The sequence below is a fragment of the Pongo pygmaeus genome, chromosome 18, assembly GCF_028885625.2.
Source record: "Pongo pygmaeus isolate AG05252 chromosome 18, NHGRI_mPonPyg2-v2.0_pri, whole genome shotgun sequence".
Lineage (NCBI taxonomy): Eukaryota > Metazoa > Chordata > Mammalia > Primates > Hominidae > Pongo > Pongo pygmaeus.
In genome coordinates, this window is record NC_072391.2 from 26,233,853 (window position 1) to 26,248,643 (window position 14,791).

Sequence of the window (14,791 nt, forward strand, 5' to 3'; positions counted from 1 at the left end):
CATGAGAATGAAAAAGAGTAAGAGAATCCCTAAATTAGGATATTTTAGTAGGTTTCATATTATTTTAGTATGTATGTAAAAATAAAGTATTACAAATAGCACAAAAAGTATATTGTGTATTAGTGTAGTAAGTTAACTGAACTGAAATTTACACTTACTAGGCAAACACTATTGATTAAATATCCTAGTTGTATAATAATTAGTTCTTGCTTCTGCAAATGATCTTGAAAGAATGGGAAACAATTATATGCCAAGCAGAATGTATAAAAATAAATATTTATTGCCATTTGAAGCTTTATGTACACCTTTAAAAGCACATGTACAAATGTGGGAAATTACAAAAATCAACCTAAAACCCTTTTTCTCAAAGTAAACATAAATGTACATCCAAGATCAGTGGTGCCACCATCATCAGAATAAAAAAATCAGTCTTTCTGGACATATACAAGTAATTATTTTAAATGTCATTCAGATATTCTCCTTTATATTTAAAACTCCAAAAAATACTAAGAGGCCCAATATATCCAGAAAATTGTGTTTTCAATTTACCCTAACTTATGAATAGTGGTATACAAATATATTTCCATCTTTTTGTCCAGCCAGCAAATGAGAGTCTGTACCTGACCATTTCACAAAAGACCAATGTTGGTCAGAGATAGGTGGGAGGAGGGCAGTACACTGACCAAGAAGTAAGTCCCAAATGGCAATTGTTCCAGAAGTCAAGATTGCTGCTGCACAGTGATCTTTCACATCACCTTCCAGGAACCTGATAGCATACAAAGAAGATATAATTCTGATTACGTATCCAGAAAACAATTAAAAAAAAAAAAGGTCAAAACCATGTTCTCAAAACCAGCAACAGGAACAAAAATGCCTGTAACTATGAATGTCTACATTTGCAGTCTTGGAGGTCTGTTGGCTATTGTGTTGCAGTTTTGGACAGAATCACATGTCCAGTTCCTGCCAATCTCTCTGACGCATCTTGTAGCAATTGAAGGCTGGCGCATGGTGGCCTTCCTTCCACTCTCCATCACTCCGGCCAAGCTCAGTCCCAACTCAGTGTCACTGCTCTTGCCATTCTTTCTCCCTGGCAGGCTCTCGCCCCAGCTCTTAGCATGGCTGAGTTCTTGTCATCATTCAGGCCTGTTACGTCCATAGAAAGGTCACCCCTAATCCTCTATCTGAGGCAGTGTGCACACACATATGGAGTCTGTTCCATCTTTATGACATATATGTTTTTATCTTCATTGCACTTTTCACTATTTGAGATTATCCTGTTTCCATATTCAGTGGGTATTTCCCCATAAAAGATGCCATCTATGAAGCAGAAACCTACCTGGTTGCCTTTTTTATTTAGACAAGGGCTCTGCAGTCAGCTACCTGGGTTTAAATTCTAACTCTACAAAGTAAGAGCTGTGCAACCCTGGGCAAATTATTTAACTTTATCAGTACAATAGGGATGATTTTAAGAGCACATACTTGACAGGACTGTGGTGAGGTTAAATGAAACAGTTCCTATAAAAGGCTTAGCGCAGTGCCTGGCATACAGGAGGTGCTCAATAAAAATTAGCTATTATTAGCCGGGCGTGGTGGCTCATGCCTGTAATCCCAGCACTTTAGGAGGCCGAGGTGAGTGGATCACCTGAGGTTGGGAGTTTGAGACCAGCCTGGCCAACATGGAGAAACCTGGTTTCTACTAAAAATATAAAATTAGCCAGGCGTGGTGGCATGCGCCTGTAATCCCAGCTACTCGGGAGGCTGAAGCACAAGAATTGCTTGAACGTGGGAGGTGGAGGTTGCAGTGAGCCAAGATCGCGCCACTGCACTCCAACCTAGGCGATAAAGTGAGACCCTGTCCCCTCCACCCCCCCCCCAAAAAAAAAAAATTAGCTGTTATTGTGGCCGGGCCTGGTGACTCACGTCAGTAATCCCAAAACTTTGGGAGGCTGAGGCAGGTAAATCACCTGAGGTAAGGAGTTCACGACCAGCCTGGCCAACATGGCGAAACCCCGTCTCTACTAAAAATACAAAAATTAGCTGGGCATGGTGGCACATGCCTGTAATCCCAGCTACTGGGGGGTGCTGAGGCAAGAGGATCGCTTGAACCTGGGAGGCAGAGGTTGCAGTGAGCTGAGATCATGCCACTGCACTCCACCCTGGGCAACAGAGCGAAACTCCGTCTCAAAAAAAAAAAAAAATTAGCTATTATTATTACTCACTGCTGTATCACTGGTGCCTGGGGCACGGCCAGCTCTCAAAAGAATATTATATGAATGAACTGCATGATACTTTTTATCCCTGGTTCCCACCCAACTTTGCGTACCTAACTCGTAACTTATCTTTGGAAACTCCCTAAGGTTTTCTTTGACAGTCTCTCCCCAACCCCCTATTACCAATTAAGGTGCCAGCCTCTCCACTCTTGTGCTCTCAAACAGTGCAAGCTTCATGTATTGTATTTTGTGCACTGAACAACAGTCACTAGTTTTCCCTTCTAATTTCCATAAAATTAGAAATAGTGTTTTTTTATTTTTTTTGAGACAGAGCCTTGCTCTGTCGCCCAGGCTGAAGTGCAATGGCGAGATCTCAGCTCACTGCAACCTCCACCTCCCAGTTTCAAGTGACTCTCCTGTCTCAGCCTCCCCAGTAGCTGGGATTACTGGCGCACACCACCGCACCCAGCTCATTTTTGTATTTTTAGTGGAGACAGGGTTTCACCATGTTGGCCAGGCTGGTCTCGAACTCTTGACCTCAAATGATCTGCCTGCCTCGGCCTCCCAAAGTGCTGGGATTACAGGCGTGAGCCACCACACCCGGCCAGAAATAGCAGTGTTTTGCTATGGTCTGAATGCTTGTGTCTTCCCAAGATTAATCTGTTGAAACCTAATCACCAATGTGATGGTATTAGGAGGTGGGGCTTTTGAGAAGTGATTGGTGGTTTTGCAAGAGGCCCCAGAAAGCTGCCTTCTACCATGTGAGGACACATCTATGAGCCAGGAAACGGGCTCTCACCAGACACTGAATCCGCCAGCACCTTGATCTTGGACTTCCCAGCCTACAGAATGGTAAGAAATAAACTTTGTTGTTTAAAGGCTACCCAGTCTGTGGTATTTTGTTGTAGCAGCCTAATAGGACTAAGATATGCTTCCTACAGGATTGATACCAAATAGGCTTTCAAGGATTCCTGAACAGATGAGTTTGAAAACTGACAAAGGAAATGCTTGACCAAGCAGTTATCTTTATCTTTAATCTCTAGGGCCAACGACTACGGTTCTCTCTTCAAATCCAAGAAAGCAAGTTTTATATGAAAGCACATACTGCAGATGATAGTTCTGAGGTTCTTAGGTTCTTAAAAAAAAAAAAAAATTAGCCAAGTGTGGTGGCATGTACCGTGCCCAGCTAATTTTTGTATTTTTAGTAGAGATGGGGTTTCACCATCTTGGCCAGGCTGGTGAACTCCTGACCTCATGATCCACCTGCCTCAGCCTCCCAAAGTGCTGGGATTATAGGCGTGAGCCACTGCCTGGCCAGATAAATACTTATCTGTAGATAAATATAAACAGCCTGCATGATAGAGGCTCAGTCAAACTCAGTCAGATTTCAAAGTAAAGATGTCTTCCTAAAGTACCTTAAATTTTCCTTAATTTAGGTTTAGGGAAAGAACATAAATTATGTTTTTTAAATACAGAACGTTCATTACTCTTTATATGAATTTTTTTTTTTTTTTTTTTTGAGACAGGGTCTTGCTCTGTTGCCAGGCTTGAGTGAAGTGGTATGATTTCAGCTCACTGCAACCTCTACCTCTCAGGTTCAAGCCATCATCCCACCTCAGCCCCCCGAGTGGCTGGAAGTACAGGTGCATGCCAGCATGTTTGGCTAATATATAAATATATAAATATATAAATATATAAATATATAAAAAATATATATATAAATATATGTAAATATATAAATATATAAATAAATATAAATATATAAATATATAAATATATATAAATATATAAATATATATAAATATATAAATAAATATAAATATATATATAAAAATAAATATAAATATATATATATATAATTTTTTTTTTTTGGTAGAGACTGGGTCTTGCTCTGTTGTCCAAGTTGGTCTCAAACTCCTGGACTCAAGCTCTTCTCCCACCTTGGCCTCCCAAAGTGCTGGGATTACAGGCATGATCCACTATGCCCTGCCAAAATATTTACCTTAGGGGAAAAAACAGGGCTTGAATAAACACTATTAAAAACCTATATAACCCCATACTAGTACAGATCAGGATGCAGGGAATCTGGGGTTTGACTCAAGTCCACTAATCGTCATCCTACTTCTGAATATTCCTATCATGATATATAGTATTTCATGTTTTCCATTCTTCTAAGTGACACAAAAATATCTAGTTTTTGTGTTTGCACAGTGCCTTTCAGAATGTCCCACCCATGGAGTAGCAGTTATGCACACTTGCCTGCCAGCCTGCCCTGGAGGAAGACAGTACAGCATCACACCCACGCTGAGAGTCGTCTTAGGGTTAATCACAATCAGCTGAAACACAGGGCTTCGCAACGACTCACTCTCTTTGGCACAGGGATGACTCAGGACAATAAAGAGAAGCCCCTAATTTAAGAGAAAAATAAATATCCCAAATAGACTGTCAAGAGTATGTCAGGAAAAATAAAGATCTGGCAGAGACAAAAACCAAACAATTAAAGCAATGATCGATAGGCTCTGAAGTATCCAGGATTTAACCACTGGCTTGATTTTTTTTCCCTGCCATCTAGGAACTGTTGAGATTATTACTGGACTAGACTTCTGGCTTCTTCTTCTTTTTTTTTTTTTAGAGACAAGGCCTTGCTGTGTTACCCAGGCTGTTGTTGAACACCTGGCCTCAAGGGATCCTCCCACCTCAGCCTCCCAAAGTGTTGGGATTACAGACGTCAGCCACCGCGCTCAGCCAACTTCTAGCTTTAGCTTCTCCTGCTTCCGGTTCCCAGTGTTTGTTTTAGCCAGTCTTGCCAGGCAAGAATCTGATTCATCCATTTCCTTCCCCTTAGATAGTACTACATTTCACGCCATTCATTTAGGGAAATATTGGCAAAGAGAGAATGAGGACATACATGTGCAGGGAGTGCTCAAATTAGAAATATTCATTTGTAAATTGGTTTTTGAACATTCAGAAGATGTTTTCCCATAAAAACAATCTTGTATGTGGTGGCTGGTTTCTCAGACCAGCCCACAATAGCCTATTTAAAACCCTGACACTACTACTGTCTATTAATAAGGGTGACCAAAAAAAGATACCATCACCTATGGCTGTTTCTGTAGGAAAATGTGTTAAAGTTCTCTCCTGGCTTTAAAATTACAGGCTCTAATAATAATATTACTGTATGTATATATATATATACACACACACACATATATACAGATTTTTTTTTTTTGAGACGGAGTTTCGTTCTTGTTGCCCAGGCTGGAGTGCAATGGCGTGATCTCAGCTCACTGCAACCTCCACCTCCCAGGTTCAAGTGATTCTCCTGCCTCAGCCTCCTGAGTAGCTGGGATTACAGGTATTCGCCACCATGCCTGGCTAATTTTTGTATTTTTAGTAGAGACAGGGTTTCACCACATTGGCCAGGATGGTCTCGATCTCCTGACCTTGTGATCCAACCACCCCCAGCCTCCCAAAGGGCCGGGATTATAGGCGTGAACCACGGCGTCAGGTCAAATGATTGAATTTATTAATGAAAATAAAATATTTTTATATTTAGAAAACAACTGAGGTAACTCAGGAGGCTGAGGCAGTAGGATAGCTTGAGACAAGCCTGGGAAACACAGCTGAAGACCTCATTGTCTAAAAAAATTAAATTAAAAGTTAGCTGGGTGCTGTGGCTCATGCCATGTAATCCCATCAACTTGGCAGGCTGGGGAGGATCGCTTGAGCCCAATAACTCAAGGCTACAGTGAGCTATGATGGTGCCACTGATCTACAGCCTGAATGACAGAGTGAGACCCTATCTCTAAAAGCGAAAAAAACTGAGGATTTAAAAATGTTAAATGCTATACAGTTACGAAGAGGCTGACAAACTATGGCCCACCAGGTAAATCTAGCCCAACACTTTTTTTTTTTTTTGAGACGGAGTCTTGCACTGCCGCCCAGGCTGGCGTGCAGTGGCGCAATCTATGCTCACTGCAAGCTCTGCCTCCTGGGTTCACGCCTTTCTCCTGCCTCAGCCTCCCGAGTAGCTGGGACTACAGGTGCCCGCCACCACGCCCGGCTAATTTTTTGTACTTTTAGTAGAGACGGGGTTTCACTGTGTTAGCCAGGATGGTCTCGATCTCCTGACCTCATGATCTGCCTGCCTCGGCCTCCCAAAGTGCTGGGATTACAGGCGTGAGCCACTGCGCCCGGCCGCCCAACACTTTTTTTGGGGGGACAGGGTCTCACTGTCACCCAGGCTGGAGTGCAGTGGCATAATCAGCTCACTGCAGCCTCGTATTCCTGGCCTCAAGCAATCCTCCCTCCTTGGCCTCCCAAAGCACTGGAATTACAGCTGTGAGCCACCATGCCTGGCCCCAATGCTTATTTTTCCATGGCCAATAAACTAAGAATGTTTTTCAGATTTTGAAATGGCTGAAAAACAACAGAAAAATAACATTTTGTGACATGCCAAAATTAATATATGAAGTTCAAGTTTCAGTCTCCATAAAGTTTTATTAGAACACAGCTACATCCATCCATTTGCATACAGTCTATGGCTGATTTGGGGCCACAATGGCAGAGTTGAGTATTTAAAACAGAGATTGTAAGGCCAGCACAGCTGAAAGTATTTGCCATCTGGTCGTATATGGAAAAAGTTTATCAATCCCTGCACTAAACAGTTAAATAAATAATCCAATGTTATTTATTATTATTTTTTTTTGAGACAGAGACTTGCTTTTTCGCCAGGCTGGAGTGCAGTGGCAGGATGTCGTCTCACTGCAACCTCTGCCTCCCGGGTTCAAGCAATCCTCCTGCCTCAGCCTCCCAAGTAACTGGGACTATGGGTGCGCACCACCATGCCCAGCTAATTTTTGTATTTTTAGTAGAGACGGAGTTTCACCATGTTGGCCAGGATGGTCTCAATCTCCTGACCTCGTGATCTGCCCACCTTGGCCTCCCAAAGTTCTGGGATTACAGGTGTGAGCCACCACGCCAGGCATAAAATATTATTTCTGAAGATTGGCTTTATCGGGGACTTTTACTTACTATCTTACACATGTCTGTGTGGAATGTTTTAATATCAAGTGGGTATTAATGTTGTAATATAAAAGGTGTAACATTATTTAAATGCTTAGTAAGTAAATTCTAGGCCGGGCACGGTGGCTTACGCCTGTAATCCCAGCATTTTGGGAGGGTGAGGCGGGTGGATCACGAAGTCAGGAGCTCAAGACCAGCCTGGCCAACTTGGTGAAACCCCGTCTCTACTAAAAATACAAAAAAATTAGCCAGGCATGGCGGCAGGCACCTGTAATCCCAGCTACTTGGGAGGTTGAGGCACAGAATTGCTTGAACCTGGGAGGTGGAGGCTGCAGTGAGCCGAGATCACACCACTGCACTCCAGCCTGGGTGAAAGAGCAAGACTCTTGTCTCAAAAAAAAAGTAAATTCTAGAGATGAATTCAACTGTCAGTCTATCTATCTATCTATCTATCTATCTATCTATCTATCTATCTATCTATTAGTTGTTGTTGTTGTTTTTTTTGAGACAGAGTCTTCCTCTGTCACGCAGGCTAGAGTGCAATGGCACGATCTTGGCTCACTGCAACCTCTGCCTCCAGGTTGAAGCGATTCTCCTGCCTCAGCCTCCTAAGTAGCTGGGATTATAGGCACCTGCCACCATGCCCGGCTAATTTTTATATTTTTTAGTAGAGACAGGGTTTCATCATGTTGGTCAGGCTGGGTCTTGAACTCCTGACCTCAGGTGATCCACCTGCCTCAGCCTCCCAAAGTGCTGGGATTACAGGCGTGAGCCACCATGCCCAGCCTAGTTATTATTATTATTATTTTTTTTTTGAGATGGAGTTTTGCTCTTGTCGCCCAGGCTGGAGTGCAGTGGCGCAGTCTCAGCTCACTGCAACCTCTGCCTCCTGGGTTCAAGCAATTCTCCTGCCTTAGCTTCCCGAGTAGCTGGGACTACAGGCGCACACACCACACCCATGTAAATTTTGTATTTTTAGTAGAGACAGGGTTTCACCATGTTGGCCAGGCTGGTCTTGAATTCCCGACCTCAGGTGATCCACCCACCTTGGCCTCCCAAAGTGTTGAGATTACAGGTGTGAGCCACTGCACCTGGACTATTAGTTATTTTTGGGACAGGGTCTCACTCTATCACCCAGGCTGGAGTACAGTGGTGCCATCATGGCCCACTGCAGCCTGGAACACCTGGGCTCCAGTGATCCTCTCACTTCAGCCTCCTGAGAAGCTGGTATTACAGGCATGTGCCACCACACCTGGCCGCAACTGTCTTATTTAAAGGAGGACAAAGGTTAGGCTCAAGATTATGTGTTGGATTATATAAGATCACACAACTTTTAAGTTCAATTCCACAGGTCCTACTAGGCTAGGGAAAGATGCAGTCTTTGTGTTCAGAGCCTCTGGATGCTGATCCTCTCACTGTAATCACCAGGCAAGTCAGTCTCTACACAAATGCTGAGCCTGCTGCCATTGTCTCTGCTCATGCCTTCAACAGTGAATACTCAAGTAGTTATTCATTACTCCTAGACAACTACTTTCCCACTGTAACTAGATCGTGAGCCAAGGCTTTTTTTTTTTTTTTTTTTTTTTGAGACGGAGTCTCGCTCTGTCACCCAGGCTGGAGTGCAATGGCACGATCTCAGCTCACTGCAACCTCTGCCTCCTGGGTTCAAGCAATTCTCCCTGCCTCAGCCTCCTGAGTAGCTGGGATTACAGGTGCCCGACATGACATCTGGCTAATTTTTGTAGTTTTAGTAGAGACAGGGTTTTAACCATGTTGGCCAGGCTGGTCTCGAACTCCTGACCTCACATGATACACCCACATTGGCCTCCCAAAGTGCTGGGATTATAGGTGTGAGACACCATGCCAGGCCAAGACTTTTTTTTTTTTTTTTTTTTTTTGAGACAGGTTCTCACTGTTGCCCAGGCTGGAGTACAGCGGTGTGATCATGGCTCACCACAGCCTCGACCTCCTGGGCTCCAGGTATCCCCTGAACTCAGCCTCCTGAATAGCTGGGATTACAGCTGCACGCCACCATGCCTGGCTAATTTTTGTCTTTTTTATAGTGATGGGGTTTTGCCATGTTGCCCAGGCTAAAACTTTTTTTTTTTCTTTTTTTTTTTTTGAGACGGAGTCTCGCTGTGTTGCCCAGGCTGGAGTGCAATGGTGCAATCTCGGCTCACTGCAACCTCCGTCTCCCGGGTTCAAGCGATTCTCTTTCCTCAGTGTCCCAAGTAGCTGCGATTACAGGCGTGTGCCACCACGCCCAGCTAATTTTTGTATTTTTAGTAGAGGTGGGCTTTCACCATATTGGTCAGGCTGGTCTCAAACTCCTTACCTCAGGTGTTCCACCCACCTTGGCCTCCCAAAGCGTTTTTTTTTTTTTTTTTTTTTTTATTAATACAAAATATTTTATATATTTGTGGGGTACATGTATTTGTTATGTGCACAGAGTATATAATGATCAAGGTGGGGTATTTGGGGGTACCCATCACCTCGAGCATCTATCATTTCTATGTATTGGGAACATTTCAAGTCCTCTCTTCTAGCTACTTTGAGATATATAGCACACTGTTGCTAACTACAGTCATTCTACTCTGCTACTGAATATTGGAGCTTATTTCTTATTTCTAACTGTATGTTTGTACCCACTAGCCAAGACTATTAGTGCAAGAGCTGAGTAACTGTATTTGTTTCTGTGTGAGAAGACTAAAGCCTAAGAGTAAAGCACATTAGCCGGGCACTGTGGCTCACATCTGTAATCCCAGCACCTTGGGAGGCTGAGGTGGGTGGATCACCTGAGGTCAGGAGTTCGAGACAAGCCTGGCCAACATGGTGAAACCCCATCTCTACTAAAAATACAAAAATTAGCCGGGCGTGGTGGCGGGCACCTGTAATCCCAGCTACTTGGAAGGCTGAGGCAGGACAATTAATTGAACCTGGAAGGCAGAGGTTGCAGTGAGCTGAGATCGTGCCATTGCACTCCAGCCTGGGCAACAAGAGCAAAACTCCGTCTCAAAAAAAAAAAAAAAAGTATTTCTGGGATCATTTAATCATCCTTCCTAAGGCTACTTAAACACGGCAATGTGGTTGGGAGTCAAGTCTGGTAACAGGCATAATAGTTCTCAGTTCAAATCCACAGCTAGAAATAAATATTTGCCCTCAGGTCCTACAGCTAGAAAATTTACCAAGCAATCACTGTACCAACACTTATTTTCATCCTAAATTTCAAGAAAGGACAAACATTGCTATCCAATTTTGAAAAAAGACGCCACAGGGAAGGTTTGTTCATTACTGCTTATGACTTACTGCTCTCACTTAATGAGACCAACAATAACACACTAAGTGGTCCCAGCCAGTCATTACTTACCATTTCAGAATAGGCTTTGTGACAGACTGAAGCTTGGTAAGAATCATCAATGTGCATCTTTTTCAGGAGTTGGCCAGTTTTTAAATTCCTTAGATAACAAAAATAAATGAGCTGATCACATTCTTCCAACAAACCAGTTTTCAGAAAATATTTTCTTTTTCATCATAGCATGTCTTAGGAGGTGACCAGAGAAAAATCTAAGAGCTCCTTAGTTTTCTTTAGTCATAGATTTAGGTAAAAGTAGAACTGTGGGTTAATTTTGCCAATAGTTTAATTTGATAGTTCAGCCTTAGATTAAATCTACTATGCCCCTAGGGATAAATCTCTCCAAATTCCATGAGGAAGGTTCCATCATCTCATTCAACCTGGTATTGAAATCAGGCACATGGTATAGCAGTATCGTGGTTTTGTGACACTTCTTGTTATGTCTAAATTTTCCATGGAAGACAATGGCCAGGAAACCAAATTTGGTAGGGTAAGAGACTACACCTAAAAGAGAGTTACAATTATATCTCTATTACATGTATTTATACTACAGCTAGACCAAAATAATGGATAGAAGGAAGGATTGAGGTGGGGTAGGAAGAGAGGGGTGAATATAAAGAAGAAAAAAGATAAAGTTGGTTGGAATCACTCCCCAGCTTTTTTTTTGAGATGGAGTCTCGCTCTGTCACCCAGGCTGAGTGCAGTGGCACCATCTTGGCTCACTGCAATCTCCACCTCCCAGGTTCCAGCAATTCTTCCACCTCAGCCTTCCAAGTAGCTGGGATTACAGGCACCCACCACCATACCTGGCTAATTTCTGTATTTTTAGTAGAGGCACGGTTTCACCAGGTTGGCCAGGCTGGTCTTTAACTCCTGACCGTAGGTGATCCACCTGCCACGGCCTCCCAAAGTGCTAGGATTACAGGCATGAGCCACTGCACCTGACCTGCTTCCCAGCTTTATTGAGGATTTGTGACATTGACAACTGCTTTGTCATGATACTCTTATTTTTTTGTTTTTGGAGCGTAGGGCCTTGCTCCATTGCCCAGGCTGGAGTGTGGTGGCGTGATCATGACTCACCGTAGCCTCAACCTCTGGGGCTCAAGCAATCCTCCCACCTCACTGCCCCAAGTAGTTGGGACTGCAGCTGCATGCCACCATGCCTGAATAATTTTTTAATTTTTTGTAGAGACAGGGTTTCACTATGTTGCCCAGGCTGGTATCGAACTCCTGGGCTCAAGCAATCCTCCCACCTCAGCCTCCCAAAGTGGTGGGATTACAGGTGTGAGAGACTGCACCTGGTTCATGTTACTCTGTTGATGAAAAACTTTCAGTTGGCTCCCATTAGCCACAACATAAAGTCCAAGTTCTTTTTTTTTTTTTTTTTGAGATGGAGTTTTGTTCTTGTTGCCTAGGCTGGAGTGCAATGGCACAACCTTGGCTCACTGCAAACTCTGCCTCCCGGGTTCAAGCAATTCTCCTGCCTCAGCCTCCTGAGTAGCAGGGATTACAGGCAGGCGCCACCATGCCCAACTAATTTTTGTATTTTTAGTAGAGACGGGGTACACCATGTCGGCCAGGCTGGTCTCGAACTTCTGACCTCAGGTGATCCACCCGCCTTGGCCTCCCAAAGTGCTGGAATTACAGGCGTGAGCCACGACGCCTGGCCCCCAAGTTCATTTTAATTGTATTTATAACTCTCATGAATCCAGCAGTGCAATATTACATTATCACTCATTGCTCCATTTCCTGAAATCTTTCTGCCTGAAGAACATATGCATTTCCTTGACTCTAGACTTTGCTCAAGCTATGCTTTCCAATGACCCCTGCTCCCCCAACTCCCTGCCGCCCATTACAGAAGAGTTCCCATCCCTGTTACTGAGGGATTCCCATCCATTTCTTAGGGCCTAGTTATATCCCACCCCCTCCAAGCTGCATGAACTCACTTGAGACTACAGCGGTCCACAGTCATCTCCTCTCCTTTAATTCTGTCCATATACCTCATTTGGTATGCAATATACTACTGGCAATACTATATCATGTATTCACTCAACAAATACAGAATTCTATGGGCCAGGTACTGTGTATAAAAAACTGAAGAAGGAAAATTAAATTTTTATGTACATATGAAAGGTTTTCCTCCTATCAGGGACACCAGATGGGTGTCCTACAGAGTTTCATACATGGTCTGTATTTAGTAATTGTTCTTTCCTCAAATCCCAAATCACTTTGTCCAAATCTCTATCACTTTGACCTTACATGAATTGTAAAAAGGATTGTATTGAAATTGTAGGCTTTGATTGTAAAGGCATCTTATTTACCTACTAGATTATAGGGGCCCTGGGACCAGGATTCATATCTGATTCATCTCTGCATCTCTCACAGAGAATGGGACATAAGTAGAGACCCAGATACCTACTGAATGTTTGAAAGATATTAAATGAAATGTCTCAGTGAATATGGACAGCAAGACTTCCTTATACACTGGCCCCTCAGTGTTTAACAATGTTTTAACATGTTTCTTTGGTATGACTTCATTGTAAACATTAAGCTTAAGAATTTTTTTTTTTTTTTGAGACGGAGTCTCACTGTCACTCAGGCTGGAGTGCAGTGGCGCGATCTCCGCTCACTGCAAGCTCCGCCTCCCAGGTTCATGCCATTCTCCTGCCTCAGCCTCCCGAGTAGCTGGGACTACAGGCACCCGCCACCATACCCGGCGAATTTTTTGTATTTTTAGTAGAGAGGGGGTTTCACCGTGTTAGCCAGGATGGTCACCATCTCCTGACCTCGTGATCTGCCCACCTTGGCCTCCCAAAGTGCTGGGATTACAGGCGTGAGCCACCGCGCCTGGCCAAGCTTAAGAAATATTTAGACCTTCAGCACAGTTTCCAAAAAAAGCCACTTGACGCTTGAGTATAACATGAATCACTTGAGACATCTAACAAATCAGGAGTTAAATAAGAACAAATACTACATGTAAGTATAAAATTATACAGAGCCCAAAAGGTAAGTAATAGCTTTTGACAGACAATATGATTAATACACCTTTGAGTAACTACCCTAAACATGGAGCTAAGGCAGGCACCAAGAATAGATATGAGACATGGTACCTGTCTTCAAAAACGAGAGAGGATAAACAACACAAGGCAGAAAATACTAAATTAAAAATCAAGGCAGGCCAGGCGCGGCAGCTTATGTCTACAATCCCAGCACTTTGGAAGGCTGAGGCGGGAGGATCACTTGCATTAAGGAGTTCACGACCAGTCTAGGCAACATGGGGAGACCCTGTCTCTACAAAAAAAAATTTAAAAAAAAATTTTTTTTTTTTTTTTAAATTAGTCAGGCCTGGTGGCATGCGTCTGTGGTCCTGCTACTTAGGAGGCTGAGGTGGGAGGACTGCTTGAGCCTGAGAGTTGAGACTTCAGTGAGCCATAATCATGCCACTGTACTCCAGCATGGGTAACAGACTGAGACCCTCTCTCAAAAAAAAACAAAAACAAAAAAACAACCAAGGCAGTATGAATTCGGAGAAGGAAACATCAATGAAGACTGGAATAGTACAACAGAACTCAAGGTAACTGTGGGGCTGAAAATATCCCCTAAGGGGAACTTAGAAGCCAAGTATAGAAATCCCTCCCCAACTTCCCAGCACTTTAGAAGACCGAGGTGGGAGGGTTGCTTAAGTCCAAAAGTTCAAGACCTGCCTGGGAAAAATAGCAAGACCCTGCCTCTACAAAGAAAATGAAAAAGAAAAATTAGCCAGGCATGGTGGTGTACATCTGTGGTCTCAGCACTTTGGGAGGCTGAAGTGGGAGGATTGCTTGCACCCAGGAGTTCAAGACCAGCCTGAGTAACATACCAAGTTCTCATCTCTATAAAAAATTTAAAAATTAGCAGGGCATGATGGTGTGTGCCTGTAGTCCCAGCTACGCAGGAGGATGAGGTGGCAGGATTCCTTGAGCCCAGAAGTTTGAGGTTGCAGTGAGCTACCTCAAAATGCAGTGAGTCATGCCGATGCACTCCAGCCTGGGTACTGAGTGAGACTTTGTTTCAGAAAGAAATCCCTCCCCAACCTCAAATTCCTTTGTGACCTCTTATATACGAAATGCCAAAGGACTACTTATAGAAAAAGGGTACAACTGAGAGATGGGAAGGAAAAAGGGAGGAAAGGAGGACGGGAGAGCTGGAGAGGACATTTTTGTAC

General features: G+C 43.4%; 1 protein-coding gene across 8 annotated transcripts in view; it reads right to left on the reverse strand.

Moving 5' to 3' along the window:
• Nucleotides 1-257: 257 nt before the first annotated feature.
• Nucleotides 258-14,791, reverse strand: part of PALB2 (partner and localizer of BRCA2) — a 37,059-nt gene continuing 22,525 nt past the window's right edge. For 3 of the 8 annotated variants that reach the window (XM_054453680.2, XM_063654072.1, XM_054453681.2), the window contains 3 exons: nucleotides 10,603-10,690; nucleotides 4,470-4,618; nucleotides 258-766 (listed from right to left, as the gene is read on the reverse strand). In XM_054453680.2, coding sequence (XP_054309655.2) covers nucleotides 556-766; nucleotides 4,470-4,618; nucleotides 10,603-10,690 — 448 coding nt within the window. In that variant the 3' untranslated portion in view covers nucleotides 258-555. Of the gene's footprint in view, nucleotides 767-2,804; nucleotides 3,053-4,469; nucleotides 4,619-10,602; nucleotides 10,691-14,791 lie in introns of those variants that run through there. The other 5 variants (XM_063654077.1, XM_063654076.1, XM_063654075.1 and 2 more) reach the window with 4 other exon arrangements.